Below are 21343 nucleotides of genomic sequence, written 5' to 3' on the forward strand. Positions count from 1 at the left end.
CCCCTGCTCAAAACCCTCCAAAATATTTCTCATCACACTTAGAAAAATAACCAAAGTCCTTACCATGACCCACAAAGCCCTGTGTGATCAGTCCTTGAGTTCTTCCCTGGTCTCATTTCCTACCCTTCCTGCCTCACTCTGAGGCATCACCCACACTGGCCTCCTTGCTGTTCCTCACACGAGCCAAACACTCTCCTACCTTAGGGCTTTGGCTTTTGCAATGTTCTCAGCACTGAATGCTCTTCCCCCATATCCTTTCATTGTTTTATCACATATCCTGTTGTGGCAGAAAGTCCCTAATTTCATTCAGTTTTCTGCTAAGACATTACCACCTCAGGGAAGCCTACCCTGCCATCCTTTGTAAGATAGCACAGCCGTCTTTCCCTTATTATTATTATTATTTTTATTATACTTTAAGTTCCGGGGTACATGTGCAGAATGTGCAGGTTTGTTACATAGGTATACATGTGCTGCACACAACAACCTGTCATCTACATTAGGTATTTCTCCTAATGCTATCCCTCTCCTAGCCACCCACCCCCAAACAGGCCCCGGTGTGTGATGTTCCCCTCCCTGTGTCCATGTGTTCTCATTGTTCAAATAACTTATCACCACCTGACTTCATATTATGTATTGACTGCTTTCATGTTTCACTCCAGAGATTTCTAGAATGAGAGCAGCAAGAACTTTTTACTGCTAAATTCCAACTATCTGAAACTGATTTGCATATAGCTCTTATACAAATATATGCTTGATGAATAAATAAATTAATGAAATGAATGGACTTGTCAGTTTAAGAACTAACTTTAGTCATTCTTAAACTGAATCATGCTTTAATCAAAAGAACTGCACCTATCCAGATAAGCCTTAAATATTCATATTGTAGATACTATTTGAAGATGCTTACAAACCTTAGAGGGAGATGTAGTTTAAGCTCATGATATTAGGGTTTCCCAGGTAATGTTCTCTTTGCAAAATGGATTGTGTGTTCCGAGTTAATATATCATGGGTGATGCAACCTATGTGGGTTTCTACATTGTAGGTCAGTCTCTAGGGATCAATTTGGTAAACACGAAAAGAAAGAGTTTTCTCCAGAGGAAGCAGTATTTACAGCAACAATCATAAAGAAATGTTAAAGGACATAATCTCTAATCTTACATCTGCTTCTTGTACATTTTTCCCTGGTAATTCATTCATCAATATTCTATTTAAAATATTTAAGTTACTTGCATATTTACCCAGGTATTTAGTGAGGATGAAATGTTATAACACTATTTTGCAAAGGTTTGAAATAAACAATAATTAGATGCTTTGAGTCAATTGGGCATCTCTGTAGTGAAATTATGAAAACAAACACCAGTTCAAGTGTGCAATGGGTGAATGTGACTTCTGCACATTAAAAATAGGTTCCAGGCTAGATCCTAAGTGCCACTGATTTGTGCCTCTCACAGCAAGGCTCCAAGGCATTGTGTTCCAGTAGAAATAAAATGCAAGCCACATCTGTAATTTAAAATTTTCTAGTAGTCACATTTTAAAAAGTGAAAAGAAATGAATGAAACAAGTGAAAGTAATTTTAAACAATATATTTTATTTAATACAATATATCCAAAATGTTTCAACATAAAAGTAAACAATGGGCTATTTTACATTTTTGTACTAAATATTCTAAATCCTGCGTGTATTTTACACTCACAGTACATCTCAATTCAGATGCTAAATTTTAATAATTACAGTGAAATGTAATCCTACCAAAACAGTACAGTTTTGCTTAATGGAGAAATATTTTGCACAATTTCAGTTATTAAATGTAGACTCAAACTAGTTAACATAAAATAAAAAATGCTGTTTCTCAGGTGCACTCACTAGCTGCATTTCAAGTGCTTCAAAGCCACCTGACTACCACACTGGATGGCATAAGTCTCCGGCATCAGCTGTGAGCTTGTTAGAAATGCAGTATCTCAGGCCTCACCCCAGACCTCAGATGCAGACAATCAGATTGTGCATTTTAATAAGATTCCCAGTTGACTACTATGCACATTAAAATTTGAGAAGGGCTGTGACAGACCACTTTCATGGTTTTCTCTTTATCATCATTGATACTACCATAGCTCAAGCTTTATTGCCTTTAGCTGCACTATTATAATTGCCTCTTAATTGGTCTCTCACCTCCAATCCCTGATTAATCTTCTGGAAACACTGCTCAAAGATTATAAATAGTTCCCTGAGTGCTTACTTGCCCTGGTCTACCAGGTCCTATACAACATGGCCATGAACGTGACTTGACCTCACTTCATTCACTAAACACCTCCAGTAGCAAGAAGCATGCTGAGATTTCTATTCTTCCATTAAATACTTGCCATGTGCTATGTATGTGGTAGGTAAATAAACATGAATAAAATCTGGTTCCTGCTCTAAATTAAATTGATATGAATAAAATCTGGCTCCTGACAATCAGACTGCAAGGAATGTGGGAATGGTGCATATATTTAAACTTTACTAATTATAATATATTGTTAAAATGGAATTATCCTTAAAGTGCCACAGGCACAGGAAGGCAGGAATGATTAATTCTTAAGGAGAACTGAGGAGTAGGAGAGGTGGAGAAGGTTTCAGAGAAGAAGGAAGACTTGAGAACTTGTATGTACAGAAGCTTGCCTACAGCAGAAAGAAGGGAAGGGCATTCCAGCCTCAGAAAACAACACCATAAGTGCATAGAGTGTGAAATGGTATTGTATGTGATATAGTTTGAACATCTATCCCCACCAAATCTCATGTTGAATTGTAATCCCCAATGTGGGAGGCATTTGAGTCATGGGGGAAGATGATCCCTCATAGCTTGGTGCTATCCTCATGATAGTGAGTTCTCTTGGGATCTGGTTAAGTGTGTGGCACCTCCCTGCCACTCTCTCTCACTCCTGCTTTTGCCATGTGACATGCCTGCCTGCTCCGGCCTAGCCTTCTGCTATGAGTAAAAGCTCCCTGAGACCTTTCTAGAAGCCGAGCATATGTCAGAACCATGTTTGTAGGGCCTGCAGAACTGGGAGCCAATTAAACCTCTTTTCTTTATACATTACCCAGTCTCAGATATTTCTTTATAGCAATGCAAGAATGGCCTACTACTGTTTATCATGGGGAACGTATGTAAGTCACTCAGGGGGTAAATAGAAGGGCAAAAGGTATAATGATAAAGCATTGGCAGGTCACTTTAAATTTATTATTAGTATACTTGTACCCAATGTGGTTCCAAATAAAGAATATCTAAGGTAATTACTAGAAGATGAAACTAAAAACATAAAGTACATTTCAGATTACTCCCCCCATGTATGCTTTGCAATAATCAAATCAAACTATGTACTAAGCCCTTTAAATTCCCTGTGAGTGGCCCCTCTGTGCATTAGGTTTTATTGCAGAATATATTAGACATTACAAAGCGTATATAAGACAGTTTAAAGGATAATAATAAAAATAAACATCCATGAACCCATCACAAACTACCTTAGCCTTAGATATTCTACTTGTTTCCTTCCCAGATCCAATTCCCCTTCCTCCCTACCCCCAGATAAGCAGAATCCTGAATTTTGTATTAATCATTTATTGCTTTCCTTTACAGTTTTACTATTTTTGCAAGCTGACTTACACTTGGTTTTATACCTTAATAAATAAAACTCTGTACTTGCTTCTTTAGCTCAATTTATGCTTTTGAGATTTATTTATGTTGACGAATCAAGCTGTAGTTTATTCATTTTTACTGATGTAAAATGTTCCAATGTACTGAATATACCACAACATGTTTGTCTCTTCTATTGTTGGTAACAATTATAAGAAATGCTACCAAGAATATTCTGGTACATGTCTCCTAGTAAACATGTTCAAGAGCTTCCCTAGGATATATCTGGTGGTAGAGATGTTATTTAAAATATTTAACAACATGTATGGTATAGGTACTGATCAGTGAGAACATATGTTGGCCATAAACCATTGATAAGGCTGTACACTCATTTCAACCCTACTAGTAGTGGAATTCCTAAGACATAGGAAAGGCATATGTTTCATAACGGAAGAGACTGAATGTGTACTCCTCCAAGGGAAGTTTGAATTCCCAAAGCTCCACATTCTCACTAAATGTCCAATTTCCTAATTTAAGGAACAGAATAGCATGAACTGGTAACTCATGTTTTAAACTTGCATTTTCTCGATTGCTAGTGGTTTTTCTATGTTTATTCAACATTTATGTTGCACTTTGTTTTAGAGTCTTCTTTGCTGATATTGATAAACCACAAGACCAGCCCAAACCAGACCTACTTTGTTGAAAGGTGTCCAGTTACCTTGTAGGTGTAGCAGAGCCCAAAATTGCAATTCATATAGCCTGGGCAAGTGCAATAGCAAAAACTTTGACCTCTAACCACACCCAGAACCAATGAATCCTCCCTCTGAATCAAGAAGCCTGGGACATGACCAGAACCTGAACGCTGGAACTCTTTCATATGCGATGGGTCTGTTGGCCCAGAAGATCTGGAGCTAAAATTTGCCTCAACATACCTTACCATCAATGGCCAGACTGGAAGCCCTCCAACTAGACCCTGCCAAGCCAGCGTTCCTAAATCTTTTCCCTTGTCCTATGATCCCTTAAAACTTGGCCCAGACCCAATAAGAGACAAACATTTGAGCCTGAGTCTGATCTCCTTGCTGGCTGGTTTTGCAAAAAAAAATTTCTTTTCTCAAAAGCCAGTGTTAAAGTTATTGGCTTCTGTATACATTGGGCCATGAGCCCATTTGCTTGATAACATAATGCAGCTACATCAACTTTATTTTGGTTTGGGTTTGTGGGTATTTTTCCATCCCTTTTCTTCCAAAATTTCTGCCTTTAAAATTCAAATATGTCTCTTTTAGTAACCATCAAGTTGAATTTTGTCATATATCCAATCATGAAATATTTTAATTTCTTTTTTGGGACACTTAATGCAAATAGTGATATAGTTATGCTATTTTACTATTATTTTAGTGGTTCAACTAGATATTTCAACAAGAATCCTCGACTTAATAGTCAAATACCAATTCTTACATTCTCACTTCTCAATAGTTCTACAAGTCTAGTACAATTTAACTCCATTTCCCTCTCTTACCTTTTCTTGTAATTGCTGGCATACATTGTTGTTGTACATGTATTTTAAATTCCACAGGACATTTCAATTATTCTCTTGAATAACCCACATTTGGACCTTGAATTCTGCTTACTTACAGCTGCGTCTGAGAACCCCTCTTCTGCCCCATGGACAGTAATAACAATCTATTTTGTCGGCATATTCCCACAAGGTCATACACATTGGTGAAACACTCCCCCAACTGGATGGAGATGAGGGTGTTTCCCCTCCATCAAGGGAAGAGAGATCCCCAAGAAATAAAGTTGGGTGCTCTAGAATGAGTCCTCTCCTCACCAATTCAGGGGCTGAGGAACATTTTTACCCTGAAAATTGTGGAACTGCTAGACCTACCAAAATTCTCATGCTGCCAGATGAAAAGGGGCAGGAGAAAGGGAGAGATCCTACTAAGCCAAGAGGGGGAACATATGAAGTAGCCTGCAGGCATGCAGCTTGAAGCACCAAAGACACAGGAGTCGGCTGTGGCTCAAGTGAATATTGCAGGTCATCTACAAGAAGGTCATCTGCCAGGCAGAAGATTCCCAGCAACAAGAGGCTCTGGCAACGGCAGAGGTAGGGAGGAAGAATTCAAGCAGGAGATGGATATCCCTTAAGGGAACAGAGAGCGGAGACACCACAGCAGGCCCTCAAAAGCAGCCACAAACTACCCCTACAAGAGCATCAGATATCTGCCACATCCAAGTGTCTTCCAGAGAAATTGAAACCACCAGGCTCCTGTCATGGAAGAAAACCTCTGTCCCCCCAGCTCTTTCCCACCCTAGTACCACAAGGGAAACACAAGAAAGGAGGATGGGGGTGCAGCAGACTGTTTCTCCAAAGATAGCCTCCAGGTCAAATGGTGTTGTGCACTTTGACCTTCCCAGTCAGTCATCAAGAAGTCAATTTCTCTACCTCCTTGAATCTGGGTTCACCCTATGACTGCTTTCACTATAGTAATATATAGCAAAAGTAATGCAGTACTAGTTTGGGGTACAGCCTTTAACTGGCTTGGCAGTTTCCACTTCCTGCCTTTTAAAAGGTAGTTGCCTTGTGGGGGGGAAAATGTATAATATTGCTAAGACCACAATGTTGTGAGAAACAAACACAAGCCACGAGGAGAGGCTTTGGAGGATGCACCACTGTGTCGGGAGAGGAGAGAGAGATGCTGGAGCTGCGAGGGAAAAAGACTTCTTAGTAGTAGAGCCTTCAGCTCCAAATGTCCCAGTTGACACCACCTCAGATTATAGATAAACTGCCCAGTGGAGCCCTTCATGAATTTCTGATTACTAAATCAAGAGTTTAAAAAAAGTGATTGTTCGAGATCAGGAGATTGAGACCAGCCTGGCCAACATGGTGAAACCTGTCTCTATGAAAAATACAAACATTAGCTGAGAGTGGTGGCACGCGCCTGTAGTCCCAGCTACTCAGAAGGCTGAGGCAGGAGAATTGCTTGAACCCGGGAGGTGGAGATTACAGTGAGCCAAGATTGCGCAACTGCCCTCTAGCCTGGATGACAGAGCAAGACTCTGTCTCAAAAAAAAAAAAAAAAAATGTTTTAAGCCACTAGTGTTTGTGGAAGTTTTGCCATTTTCTCATTTGCCATTCCATTTTCCTTGAACCACAAGTCTTGCCTGTCCAGCAGGGAAAGGAAAAGAAAGTTTCAAGTTGACTAGGAGATTAAAGTTCTAAAAATAATGAAACAGGGTCTTTAAAAACAGGAATGAGACTGAATAACCGAAAGTGACCAAAAAAAACACAGAATAAGTCTTCATTGTCTCTCTAAACATCTAAGCAGAGAAGGGGGCTCAATACAACACATATGAGGAGTTAGTGGAAAAATAAAAAGTCATTTGTATTTATATCCCAAGTTGAACTTTTTCAAAAATACATTCTTATTGTTTTTACATCTTTAAGTGAATTGGGTACTGTATGTCTATCATTTCCATTTTCTTGCTTCCTTATTCCCACTATACAAATTCTTTTAACTGATTAAAAAGTTATATATGCAAAAGAAGACATGTAATACATAGGTAAGTTCTGCAACATAATGTAAAATTAATAGCTCATCACTCAAGCTAATAACTGAAAGTTACCCGATGCCTCTGCTTCCACCTCTGATTCCTCTCCCACCCCATCTCATGATGATACTACGGTACTCTCCCAAACTGTATCTGTTTATTGTTCCTTTACTTTTTTTTTTTTTTTTTTTTTTTTCTGAGATGGAGTCTTGTTCTGTTGCCCAGGCTGGAGTGCAGTGGTGCGATCTCGGCTTACTGCAAGCTCTGCCTCCCGGGTTCACACCATTCTCCTGCCTCAGCCTCCCCAGTAGCTGGGACTACAGGTGCCCACCACCATGCCCGGCTAATTTTTTGTATTTTTAGTAGAGATGGGGTTTCACTGTGTTAGCCAGGATGGTCTCGATCTCCTGACCTCGTGATCTGCCCACCTCGGCCTCCCAAAGTGCTGAGATTACAGGCATGAGCCACCGTGCCTGGCCTGTTCCTTTACTTTTTAAAATGTAATTTTATCATACTTATGGATGTCCCTATATAAGATGCTGTTTAGTTTTCTTTGTTCCAAGAGTTTCTAAAAATTGTGTCTGTTGACACTCTGTCTTTATAGGCCGCTCTAAATTTCCTTTGTATGATCAAACTGGAAACCTGTTGCTTGTTCCAGATTTCCTTGCAAGTGGTATTCTCATTATATTTTGCCAATGGGAGGCAGTTGTGCTAAATTAGAGGGTGTATGAAAGGAGGTAGTATTTCTCCTTTTGGTGATTCTTCCACCAAACTGCCAGCCTTTGCTGGGGTGTCAGACATTGAGGCAGTGGCCAGAGGCAAGAGTAGTAGCAGGCCAGCCACAGGGCCAGGATTGTCAATGGAAGTGGCAGGCAAGTGTTGGCTTTTCCAAGGGAGGTAGCTAGCAGATGACTAGGGGCTCCTGGAGTGGTTGCATTACCCAGGAAACACTCTCAAAGAAGAAAATCTGGAATTGGTTACCTGATGTACTTGGGCTTAAATGCAATGACAACCCACCACACTGCCCATGGAAAATAGGACACTAGAATTCCATGACAGGCACTGGCAAAACAGTTACCTTAATTATCATCTCCAGGTAACCCGGATGAAGTACTACTCAAACTGAGACTCTGGCGATCAAGGGCCTGCTGCATTCACTAAGAATGTGGGAATGATAACTTCAAAGATTGTGAGTGAGATGGCTTTTCATTACTAGAGAATGTTCTCTCAGCATTATTTGACACTATTGCACTCTCGTCTTTGAAATATCTTCTTGGTTTAGCTCTTTCAGTTTTCTAGCTTTTCCTTTACTTTGAAATACTGAAATTCCCCAAGACTTACTCCTTTTGTTCACTCCCTAGGTGATCTCATCCCATTTCATGGCTTTATATGCTAACAGTTCTCAACTTTATACTGCTAATCCTGATGCAGACTGATATATCCAACTGCCTATTCAACACTTTCACTGGGATCTCTAATAAGCACTTCATACATAAGAGAAATAGTGACCTTACCCCCAAACCTGCTCCTACCCCAGCCTTTGCCATTTCGGTAAATGGCAGCTCCATTTATCTAATTATTTAAGCCACTCATTCTCAACCAGGGATGATTTCTCCCTCAGGAGACATTTGCCAATGCCTGGAGACACTGTCACAATGGGAGAGGGGGTGTTGCTCCTGGCATCTCCTGGATAGAACCCACGGATGCTGCTAAACATTCTACAATATATAGGACTGCCCTCTCCCCACAAAGAATTACCCAACCCAAAATGTCAACAGCGCGAAGGTTGAGAAACCCTAGTTTAAGTTAAAAATTCTTGGAGCATCCCGCGATTCTTTTCTTTCTTTCATAGCACACATCCAATAATATTTAAATGTATGTGTGAGATCATGTTACTCTTCTGCACAAAACTCTGATGGCTTCCAATCTTACTCAGAATAAAATGCAGAGTCCTTACTATGGTCCCCATGATATAATACTTCTATCACTCTCCCCCTTGTTCACATTGGCCTCCTGGCTGTTTCTCGAACAAATCAAGGAGATTCCACCGCAGGGCCTTTGTACTTGCTTTTCCCTTTGTCTGAAATACTCTTCCCCCAGGTATCCACACATGACGCTTCCTCACTTCACTTGAGAATCTGTTCAAATATAACTTGCTCAGGTAATCCTTCTCTGACAGCCCTTTCCTTTAAAACAGCACTTTCCTTTCCCTAACCCTGCCAACACCTGATATCATATAGTAATTATATCATTTGTTTGTTGTTTACTTCCCGTAAGCAGAATGTAAGCTTCATGAAAGGGAGGGGGTGTCCTTTGATGCCGTTCACTTGGTGCCTACAACATGAATAGGTAGTTATTAAACTCATTGAGTCTTTCATTATTTCAACCATTCATTTATTCATCCAATATTTAGCACGCTCATTACATGCCATGTAGTTTTCCACATGCGGGACACAGTAGTGAACACAACGGAACAGGTAAAAACAGGAAGTATGTTCTGTCCTCACAGAGCTTGCATATTTGTTCATCAGATTGTGAACTGTTAATACTATGAGCTTATAAAAATGAACAAAAAGGTTATCTATCCAGAAAATTTTGTTAATTTAATTTAATTTAATTTATTTTTTAGTTTTTATTTTTTCCAAGATGGAGTCTTGCTCTGTCACCCAGGCTGAAGGGCAGTGGCGCGATCTCGGCTCACTGCAACCTCTGTCTCCTGGGTTCAAGCAATTCTCCTGCCTCAGCCTCCTGAGTAGCTGGGATTACAGGCGCACCACCATGCCCAGCTAATTTTTGTATTTTTAGTAGAGACTAGGTTTCACCATGTTGGCCTGGCTGGTCTCAAACTCCTGACCTTGTGATCCACCTGCCTCGGTCTCCCAAAGTGTTGGGATTACAGGTGTGAGCCACCCCACTGCGCCTGGCAAAATTTAGTTAATTTTAAAGAGGGAGAAAGAATAAAGCACTAGGTGGTGGCCATCTTTCTAATAAATGTTCCTAAATTTTCACTGATAGGAATGACAACTATAGATTAAATTTTTAAGACATTGGAACTATCTCTGGTGCTTTATAAAAATCATTACTTCAGAAACTAAGTGAAGTCTGTGTTTTCTTTTGTTGATGTGAGAACAGCTCATTATAGGATTGATATCCTAATTATTTTAGAGCTAAGTTCCACAGTAAGGCATACCTAAAAAATGAAAAAATCTGATTTGTCTGTTATTTTAAGAGTGTTTCATTCTCAAGAACAGTATCTTGCTTCTGAACTTGAACATATGAATGATGACGACATAAATGCTTTGAGGAATCAAACTTCTTTTTCCCTGTCATAACCAGAAAACACACCAAAATGATTGTAAGGATCTCAAAGTCTACAGTTTCATTATAAAATCATTAATGGTATTAAAACTTCTGAGGTTAACATTCTAAATTACTTTCCAAAATTACCAGGCTGGGTGCGGTGGCTCATGCCTGTAATCCCAGCACTTTGGGAGGCCTAGGTGGGTGGATCACCTGAGGGCAGGAGTTTGTGACCAGCCTGACCAACATGGTGAAACCCTATCTCTACTAAAAATACAAAAATTATCCGGGCATGGTGGCACATGCCTGTAATCCCAGCTACTCAGGAGACTGAGGCATGAGAATTGCTTGAACCTGGGAGGCATCAGTTGCAGTGCAGTGGCCACTACACTCCAGCCTGGGCAACAAGAGCGAAAACTCTGTCTTAAAAAAAAAAAATTACTATAAAACTTTACATTTTGCTTTCTAATTTAAGAAATCATTTATTTTTTGTTATAAGTGTGCTTATTGTTCATTGTGCTAAAATAGACATTTGGATGATGTTCTTTATAGAAAATGAAGAGGAGGGAAACTATGTCAAATGACTATAAAGATTAGTAGAAATATTATAATGCAGATAAATTAATATGCATTCCTAATCTTTGAAACAAGCAGGATATAGAATATTTTGTGTATATGATGATAAAATCTAGTATTAACTGGAGGGCTAAAACATGAAGCCACTCCCAAACTTCAACCTCAGCACTCCTACCAAGATTACCTTGTGTGCACTGAAGTCATACATGTGTAAATAAACGAAAATTTAACTGAAAACAACGTAAGAGCAATCGTGGAAGGCTGGGTTCATAATTTACAGGGTTCCTAAGTCTTAAACTGAAAAATTTAACTAGTTGAATGCTAAAATTTTACACCGCGGACAACTAGGGTTAAAAGATCAAATATAGGATACCTGGTTAAATTTGAAATTAAAATAAAAAAGACGTAAATATTTTAGAATAATTATGTCCCATGCAATTTTTATACTAATATATAATTGTTTATCTGAAATTGAAATTAAACTGGGCAACCTGTACCTTTGTTTCCTAAATTGGCACTTCTATGGGCCAGGAGAAATTGCATCTTGAGTGTGTGTGGGAGCGGAACACAGGCCTGCGGTCCATCGGAGAAGTCCAGGAGCCGGGCCGGCGCTGTAGGTGGTCAGGGACGTCCCTCTCCTTTCTACCACCTCTTTTCAGGTACGCAAAAAACACTCCAGGGAGGAGGGAGGCATGAAGCGGGGCCTGGTGATGTAACCCGGACCACGAAGGAGGAAAGATGCGGAAAGATGCTGGCTGTGTAAGAGCAGTTCTTGGGGTCAGACAGCCATAGTTTCGAGAAGGAAAAACAGGAGAGGGGAAAAGCAGTGCACAGACGGGGTCCTTGAACCTTTGAGGAAAAGGGAGCGGCGGGTACCCCGGGCCAGATCCGTTAGCGCGCGTGCAGGCCGGACGCGGCCCTGGAGGAGGAGGTCGGGGCGCCGGTTACAGCCCAGCCGCCGCTGACCGGGGTGGGCGCGGCCTCGGGAAGGCACCGACGCGGGCCTCCCAGTGCCAGCGCGGGCGGCCACCGCCAGCTTCCCGCATCGCCTCCGCACCCGCCGACCCTGCCCCGCCTGCATTCCTGCAGCCCCGAAGCCCCCGCGGCGGGAAAGGAGGCGGGAGGAGGGCCCGCCGCTTACTGGTTTGAGTTATCCTGTAGATGCAGAAGCAAGAGAAGCTGAACAACGCGACGGCGACCAGGGTGATCAGCAAGTTCACCTGCTTGGTCCTCATGGCGCTGGCCAGGCTGCGGGAGGCCGGCGGGTGGAGGCGGCGGATAGTGCCCGGGACGGGGTTGAGCGCGCAGAGCCCCCTCCCCGCGGTGCCGCGTGGGTCCCCAGCACACCCGCCCTGGGAAGCCGCCTTCCCACAGAACTTCTGCACCTTTTGCTTCCTGCTCTAGGGTTCAGCGCGTGCTATAAACCGCTGGCCAGGGCTACTGGTCGTTAAAAACGATAAACTAGGGAAAGCGCCCCATTGCCTGGCACGTGGTGGGTGCGCGATAACTGTTAGGTGACTTTCCTCGAGTGGCTTATCAAAGCTTTACCCAAGCTGAGAAACACTAGAGCATCAGTAGGATGAGACTCTCTATGGACTCCTTGATCTCTCCCCTCTAAGCTCTCCTCTCATTGAGGACTCACTGGCAGTCTGTTATAATATAAACATTCTACTTCAAATCAGCCCTGCACTTTGGAAGGGCTGGCTTCTGTCCCCTTGAAGGGGACGAAAGATTTGAACATACCCCAGCCTGAGGATGCCATTATAGCCTGCGTGTTCTCATGTGCTAATGGCTAGGAGCTGTGACTTTCCATTGAGCCGGGACCCAGCCAGATCTCAAAACAAGGAGCCAGGAGAAAGAGACACCTCAACTATGTTCTCCTTCACCCCTTCAGTCTGTTGCCGGTGCTTGCCTTTGGCTGAGCTCTACTGAAAACCAGAACACAAGAAAGTTCAGCTTGATGTACTGGATGGTCCAAACCTGGCTTCTAGGCTGTGGAGCAGGTTGGAGAAAACGTAGGGAAGATTAGGGTGGGAGAAGGAAGCTATTCAGCATAAAGAGAGATCTCCACACTCAGCATTTCACTGCCTTCTTACTTGAGGTCCAGTTTTTGCATTTTCAGTTGCCTACCCAGCCCTTCAGCTTGAATGTCCCACATCAGATTCAAGATGTCCAAACTTCCTCACCAAGCTATTAATAGCTGTTTTCCCAGAGTCCCTTGATTTTATCAGTGGCATCATAGTTCTTCTTATAATCATTTGGACTCTAGTTCATTATATCTCATTATTTATAAAATCTTTACTTACCTAAAGGATTGTGTTTCTGTTGCTAGCTACTATCCCCAATACTCAGATGATCACAGTGACATTCAAACTGGTCTCACTGTCTGCAGGATCTACCCTCTGCAATCCACACTTCAATACCAGATACTCTTCCTAGTTCACCACAGTCAGCTGTCACTGTTGTTTACGTAGCTCCATTCCTGAATGAAAATGGACCCACTCAATCGAAGGCCACTCACTGCTTTCTCATCTCCCAGGGTGCCCTTACATGCCTCTGGCACCTGCCAGACTCTTTTTTCAATCCTACTCTGAACATGTCACGTTCACTTCTCTCCTCCTGTGCCTTTTCTCTGTATGTCTGCCCCCTGCCCACAATGTCCAGTGTCCTCTCTGACCATTGAAATTTTTTCCACATCTTCAGGTCTCATGTTTCATCTGTTTCATGAATCAAAACCTGGCTACAGCAGACCTCTCTGATTTCCCCTTCTCTGAATTTATTTAGTATGTAGGGCAGGGATGTCCAATCTTTTGGCTTCCCTGGGCCACATTGGAAGGAAAATTGTCTTGGGCCACAAATAAGATACACTAACACTAATGATAGCTGATGAGCTAAAACACACACACACATACACAGACACACACACACATTTCATAATGTTTTGAGAAAGTTTACGAATTTGGTTTGGGCCGCATTCGAAGCTGTCTTGAGCTACATGCTGCCCACCAGCCATGGGTTGGACAAGGTGATGTAAGGCCTCTGCCTTTCATTTTGATATATATCCCTAGGTACTTGCAGATAGGAGCTTCCAAAATGATCCTAAGTTACACCCATGGTTGAGGGAGAAATATATTCAAAGCAGATTGAATTACTGGTAGTTGTCCAAAGAAATGTACCTACACGTGTTAGCATAAATGGTTATGGAGGTCTAGGGAAGGATAGTTGCGGTAGATGCCTGAGAAAAAAGGGTTCCCTCATTCCTTTGCTGTGTAGTCATGCATGATACACAAGTTCTAAAAAGACCTGGCTGTGGGCAGAAGCTGACATCCCATTTCTACAAGGGAGCATGGGAAACAGAGAAGGAACAGCTGCTTAAGAATTAACCCTCCCAACAAAGTTTCAGTTGGACAGGAGGAATAATTTCCACTGATCTCTTGCACAGCATGGTGACTATAGTCAATTATAATGTATTGTACATTTCTAAAGTCCTAAAAGAGTGGACTTGAAATGTTCTCACCACAAAGAAATAAGTATGTGACATGATGGATATGTTAATTAGCCCGATTTGATCATTGAACAATGTATACATGCCTCAAAACTTCACACTATACCCCATACATGTATACAATTATTGTCTATTAAAAATAAAGAAATTTCTAAAAGAGAACTAATGCCATCAAGTAAACAATAAATAATTGAAACAAGACGGCATACATAATGTGGGTAGGGTCAGTCCAAACAGTGGGAACCAAACAAAATTTTGATAAGCTTAATCATCTTGATAGCTTACAAGGCCAATGTTGTATGAAGAAAAACTGCAGTGTAAAAAGGTTTACTAGGACAAGTACATATGCCTAAAAAAATAAAGTTCTGGGATCATTTCCACTGCTAAGTTGAGGAAAATTAGTTTAATAATCAAGAGGTTCTGGTTATTAAATCTTTCTAAGTTGCTTCTGAATATCAATAGATTTTCTAATTGCTTCTGAGTGTCAGTAGATTTTCATTGGTATCAGAGGGAGAAAACCAGTAGAATTATCTAAAGCTAGTGCTTTAGTTTATCCACATAGTCCATCTCTATTGGAAAACCTGAAGAGACCATGGTGCTAAGCACAGAAGAATAATTAATCAAACCACTGAGACCTTATGTGACAAAACTCTTTAAATGCAGAGACACTATAACTGGATCAATATTTTTAGATCCAAAGAGTGAAAAGGAAAGCTTACTGCTTTTTAAAATTTTCTATACATTTGGCATTTTAATATAAACTATATACCATTATAAGTCAAATCTTTATAACTATTTAATACAAGTCACAAATCCAAACAAACACGTTTTCTTCATATTTGCTATTTATTTGCTTCCTAACTTTGATTCAAACATATCAGCAACAAATTAGTTAATACCTGCTCCAGGAACAACTAAACTCCTAAACCTCCATGGCGTAATAGAGTTTTTTTTTTTTTTCTTGCTCAAGTAATGTCTAATCCCAGAGTTTCTGGTTGGTTTGTAGCTTTCCACGTGATCAGTCAGAGGCACAGCCCCTTCCATTTTGTTGCTTCCTCTCTCCTCTAAGGTTTAGAAATCCTCTTCACTCCACCAGAGGATTAGGAAAAAGAATGTGGAGAAGAAAGTTTGACCAGAATTGACACAACTTAATTCTGCTCAAATTCTATTGGTGAGAAAACTAGAGGCAAAAGCAGTGGAAACTCTAGTTTCTGGTTGGCTAGCTGCTTCCCCTGCACACCTCTACCACACAAGCCGATTACAAACCTTTGGTGGTCAGCCATCCATCTCTGACACATCACCTTAACTGAAATCAGAATGATAATGTTTCTCAAAATATCTCCCTCTTTCCCAAATAAGTCAATTACTAGTTTCTGGATTCAAGAAATTAGTATAAGTAAGGAGTACAGTGCTATTAGAAAGGAAAACAGAATGTCCATATTAAATATGTAACTATTTTTTACACTTTGTTTGAAGGTAAACAGTGTCATCATTCACTAGCAACATAGTGTTGGGAAGAGTTTTTAATCCTCCCTAAATTTGGGTTCCTGATCAGTAAGAGGGGATAGACAATATCTGTTCAAATTGGCTGAGATTAAATAACATTCATAATAATTTAGCAATGAAATGCTATTTGGCGATTAAAAAGAATGAAATCATATCATTTGCAACAACACTCTGGATGGAACCAGAGGTCATTGTGTTAAGTGAAATAAGCCAGGCACACAGAAAGACAAATATCCATGTTTTCACTCATATTTGGAAGCTAAAAAAGTTGATTTCATGGAAGCAGAGAGTAGAATGATAGATACCAGAGGCTTGGAATGGTAAGGAGGATGAAGTGAGGTTGGTTAATGGGTACAAACATAGAGTTACATATAAGGAATAAGTTCTAATGTTTGACAGCAGAGTAGGGTGACTATATTTAACAATAGTGTATTGCATGTTTCAAAACAGAAGACATGAAATGTTCCCAATATATAGAAATGATACATACTTGAGGTGATGAATATCCTAAATACCCTGACTTGATCATTACACATTCTAGACATGTAACAAGATACCACAAGTATTCCATAAATATGTACAAATATTCTGTATCAAATATATATACATATGATGCAGCACACACACACAAACACACACATGTACATACACAAGTACATTGGGAGGAAAAGGCAAAATGTTAACATTGTTTAATTTTTAAAAAAATGAACTTAGCATACGCATACTTCCTGTCTTAATGTAAGTGCTCAATACGTTTTTGTTCTTTTTTTCTCTGTTGCTATTCATACAAAGCAGTTATAATTTTCTCATTGACTCTATTACTTCTCCTACAGCAGACTACCTGTTCAAAAATCCTCCCGTGATTCCTTCTGAAAAATCAAAAGTGTTATCCTAGAGTCCTGGGTCTTCCATAATCTGATTCCATCTGCCTTTCCAGCTGCATATGCCTCTGTTGCAGTACTCAAAAGTTCTACTCTGCTCAAACTCACTAAATACCATGTTTTCAAAATTCAGAAAAGCACTTTCCTTTCACATTTTAAGGTTTTTGAAATCAGAATGTATCTTCCAATCAATGTTTACATTTAACATATTATTTCTTCTTTTTTTCCCCAAAAACAAAAAACAAAAAAATCTGCTACTCAGCCAATGGGTCAATGGTTTGCCTATGAACCAGGACAGATGATATTTATTGAGCATCTACTCTGTGCCAATTATGGAATGAGGTGCTGGGGATATAAATATTCACCTGCTGGTTCTTGACTTCAGCTTCCTCTTTATGCTCAAATGTGGACTGCACCCCAAACACATTCATATTCCTGCCTATCAAAACTAGTCAGGACTGAGCTGAAATGGGACTTCCTCCATGAAGCATTTTTTGAACTCCTGTAGCACTTGGACCCTTTCTCAGAGCCCTCAATCTGCATTATATATAATTGTTATGCACGTTTTATTTCCTCTACCATGTTATGAGTCCCTAGAAGACAGAGATCATGACATTTTCTTTCTTTCTTTTTCTTTTTTTTTTTTTTTTTTGAGATGGAGTCTTGCTCTGTCACCCAGGCTGGAGTACAGTGGCACAATCTTGGCTCACTGCAATATCAGCCTCTCAGGTTTAAGCAATTCTCCTGCCTCAGCCTCCTGAGTAGCTGGCACTACAGGCATGTGCCATCATACCTGGCTAATTTTTGTATTTTTATTAGAGATGGGGTTTTACCATTTTGGCCAGGCTGGTCTCGAACTTGTGACCTCAAGGGATCCACCCGCCCCGGCCTCCCAAAGTGCTGGGATTACCAGCGTGAGCCACCGTGCCTGGCTGACATTTTCATACCATATTCCACACTACATATTTCAAGGTGCCTTACAGATCAAAGGTATTGATTGAAACATAAGCCTCCACCTGCAGTCAACCTACCTAAAACCAGTTAAGCCAACAGTAAATTTTACTCCAGGAAATCCAGATAGAGGATGCAGTAACATCCTCAAGGACCTTCAGAGTTCTCCTTTGTGATTTTTGTCTAAGTTAACATTACATCTAGACCATGGGAAGTCGAGAACTGTCAGGCTAAAGATAAATATTTGCTAAAATAATAGGAATGGAAAGAGTATCCTCTGAGGATATTACCAGTGTCACAAACACCCATCAAGGCTTCTTTAGTTAACCTTAATCTAAATGGTGGTCTCATAACTATTACTAGCACAGAAAAGTAAACTTAGTGGAGACAGATCTTTCTAGTGTCATCTGTATGTAGGATCCTGAAGGTGAAAACAATCTGAAAGATAATGACTTTGGACAGCCATTCTTCTCAAACTTCAGCATGCATAAGAATCACCTTGTTAAACACAAGGTGATGGTTGGTCCCACCCTCAGAATTTCTGATTCAGTAAGTTAATGTTGGGGCCCCAAAATTTGCATTTCTAACAGGTCTCACATGCTATTAATGCAGCTGGTCCAGAAACCATACTTTGAGAATCATTGCACAATAGCATTCCATAGAATCATAGATCAGACTTAGAAAAACCCAGTCCATCCCCTTTGGCAAAATGATCCCCAAACACCTATTTAATAACAACACCACATTTCTTGCTGCCAGTGAGGGACATTTCATTATGTCCCTTGGCCATTATATTCTGGAATTTAACAATATTTACAAAAATTTATCTCTACTATCCTTGGACATACCAAGACTGGCCTGATAAGCTGAAAAAAGACACAGTAATTTTAGAGGCATCAGGTTCTAGGATTGTCCCAAATTGAAAGTCCGAGCTGCAGACAAAAGGAGGATGCCCCTTCCAGTCAGCAGAACGTGTGGTCCAACAACTGGATGAACAGAAACAGGAATAGGGTACAGACCAGTAATAAGCATCAGAGCGTCCAACAGAGAGTGACAGGGACTGATTTTTTTTTTCTTTTCTTTTTCTTTTTTTTTTTTTTTGACAGTCTTGCTCTGTCGCCCAGGCTGGAGTGCAGTGGTGCGATATCGGCTCACTGCAACTTCCACCTCCCAGGTTCAAGTGATTCTCCTGCCTCAGGCTGCTGAGTAGCTGGGATTACAGGTGTGCACCACCACGCCCAGCTAATTTTTGTATTTTTAGTAGAGACAGGGTTTCACCATGTTGGTCAGGCTGGTCTCGAACTCCTGACCTCGTGATCCACCTGCCTCCGCCTCCCGCAGTGCTGAGATTACAGGCATAAGCCACCGTGCCCAGCCCTGATGTGGTCTTTTAACTGTCCTTCCCACTGTAACATGACTTTGGTTTTTCTTAGGGGAACTGTGGTAGTTCGCTAACAATTCTTCTCATCTCTGTGTGCTGCGCCTCGCAAGAAGAGGCGAAGTCTCCGTGTTGACCTTATAATTTGCCTTAATGAATACATATTATCAGAAGAGATATTCTGGGTCTCCTGAACCAGGCTTTAAGAGGACTGGAAACTTTTGCATCCTCCTTCTTGGAGCCCAATTGCCATGCTATGAAGAAGTCTAAGTCAAACGACTGACTGATTAGAAGCTCCTTGGAGAGGAGCACTGTGATGAGAGGTCAACCTGAATACTCCAGCACAAGCCAAGCTCCAACTGAATGCAGCTGTCTAGGAGACCTCCAGAAAAACCAGCAGAAAAACTGCCTGCCTGAGCTCAGCAAACCCACCTAATTATAAGAAATTGTTATTTTAGGCCACAACATATGAAATGGTTTGTTTTGCAGCAACAGGTGAGTGATAGAGGAACTAATGCCCTCTCTGCCAACTTTATGCAGGAAGGGTTCACAAACATCCTAGCTCCGACCAATCATCATAGTCTCTGACCCTTTACACAGAGATTAGTTCAGCACTTGACTTAAATCAGCCAAAAGAGGCTAAATTATGAGACCTTTCAATCTAGACCGGGAGTTTTTAGGGCCATCTTGTCTGTAGGAAGTGAGAGCTTGCCAGAGGGTAATGCTGACTAGGGTGGAAGCAGCTCTGAAGGATTTCATTTGATTACCTACCAAATCCAGTCATGCCTAAGTCTATATTAATATATGGTTATTTTAGTTGCATGAGCTAATGCATTTCTTTCATCAATTAAATCAGTTTGAGGTAAGGTTTCTATAGGTTGTACCTGAAAGACTTCTGACTAATACAGGGAACCTAGCAGGTAAGTATAGGACAGTAATAGAAAATCTATAAATAAGAGACAACTTGGAGATTCAGCTAGGTGCAGTTGGCACCAGGAAGAAACAAACACACACAATTTCCAGCAAGGTTGGCATTCTGAAATAAGACATCAGGCCCCAGGATCACTGAGTATAGTTATATGAGTTGTGTCCTACCAAAGGGGCCCTGAAGGAAGGCTAAGGTGAAGGCTAAAGATTGGCACTTGCTCCAAATAAACTGTGGTGCAGGACTGTGTCTGTTTAGAGTAAGGAGTGCATCTTTTTCTAATTAACAAAAAAGCATCGTGTAGGCTGCCTGAAGCCTCAACTGCCCCTGGAAGCAGTGAGAGAAGCCTAAGGCACATCCCTGGTCCCAATGAAGGCTAGGAAACCACATAGAGTACCTAGAAAAGAACTAGAAAAATAAGCATAACCCATAAATCACAACCGAAAAAACAGTGCCAATCTGCTACCATTCAGGCAGGGGTTCAGGGATCCTGAGTCATGGAAATCAGCTTTAATTTGATTTGGGAGGAGAACAGTTCTGAAGATTTATTCCATCATCAACCATGATGTGTCCTTACACCTGAGCCACAGGTGTATTATTTTCTCACCCTGAGACACTCTAGGGGCTAAGAGTGACAGTACTTTCCCCAGAGTCATCATTTACTTGTTCTCCTGTTTTCCTTCTCTTAATATTTCACCTTTTTTCCATTTGTCACCTGTCAGAACATAGATGTGGTCTCCCAGGCAGGGGCCTCTGGTTCAGTCATACCATCAACCCATAAAGAAGACAGCAGTAGGAAACTTGCCAGGGCCTTGCCTTTTGTCCATTCTTGGGAAGAAGTGGCAGGGCTGCCTCAGTCAAGTGCAACATAGCTATATTCCCACTACATGGGGTGAGAGGAAAAATGGGTGAACTTACAGCCAATCCTTGTTTGGCCACATGATATGAAGTCACTACCCAGCATAGGGGTTTCCTGAAAAATATGTACATATATGTTCAAAGCAATAGAAGTTGTGTCTTGAGCAGCAATTTTTTCTTCCACTGGATCATCCAAATGCAAGAGAGAAAGAGAGAGAGTTCTAGCAGAGCAGCATCCTCCACCTCTTCCTTCCCTCCTCTAGCACTAAAAAGCCTTTTTAAATCTGTTTCTCCCTTCCTTCCCCTC

The 21343-nt window shown here is 41.0% G+C and overlaps 1 protein-coding gene across 7 annotated transcripts in view; it reads right to left on the reverse strand.

Moving 5' to 3' along the window:
* Positions 1-17987, reverse strand: part of MGAT4D (MGAT4 family member D) — a 65065-nt gene extending 47078 nt beyond the window's left edge. For 3 of the 7 annotated variants that reach the window (XM_055111856.1, XM_055111854.1, XM_055111852.1), the window contains exon 1: positions 11530-11744. In XM_055111856.1, the coding sequence (XP_054967831.1) occupies positions 11530-11575 (46 nt within the window). In that variant the 5' untranslated portion in view covers positions 11576-11744. Of the gene's footprint in view, positions 1-11529; positions 11745-12173 lie in introns of those variants that run through there. The other 4 variants (XM_008974127.4, XM_055111853.1, XM_055111855.2 and 1 more) reach the window with 4 other exon arrangements.
* Between the last annotated feature and the right edge of the window lie 3356 nt (positions 17988-21343).

This window comes from Pan paniscus, chromosome 3 (genome assembly GCF_029289425.2).
Source record: "Pan paniscus chromosome 3, NHGRI_mPanPan1-v2.0_pri, whole genome shotgun sequence".
Taxonomy (NCBI): domain Eukaryota; kingdom Metazoa; phylum Chordata; class Mammalia; order Primates; family Hominidae; genus Pan; species Pan paniscus.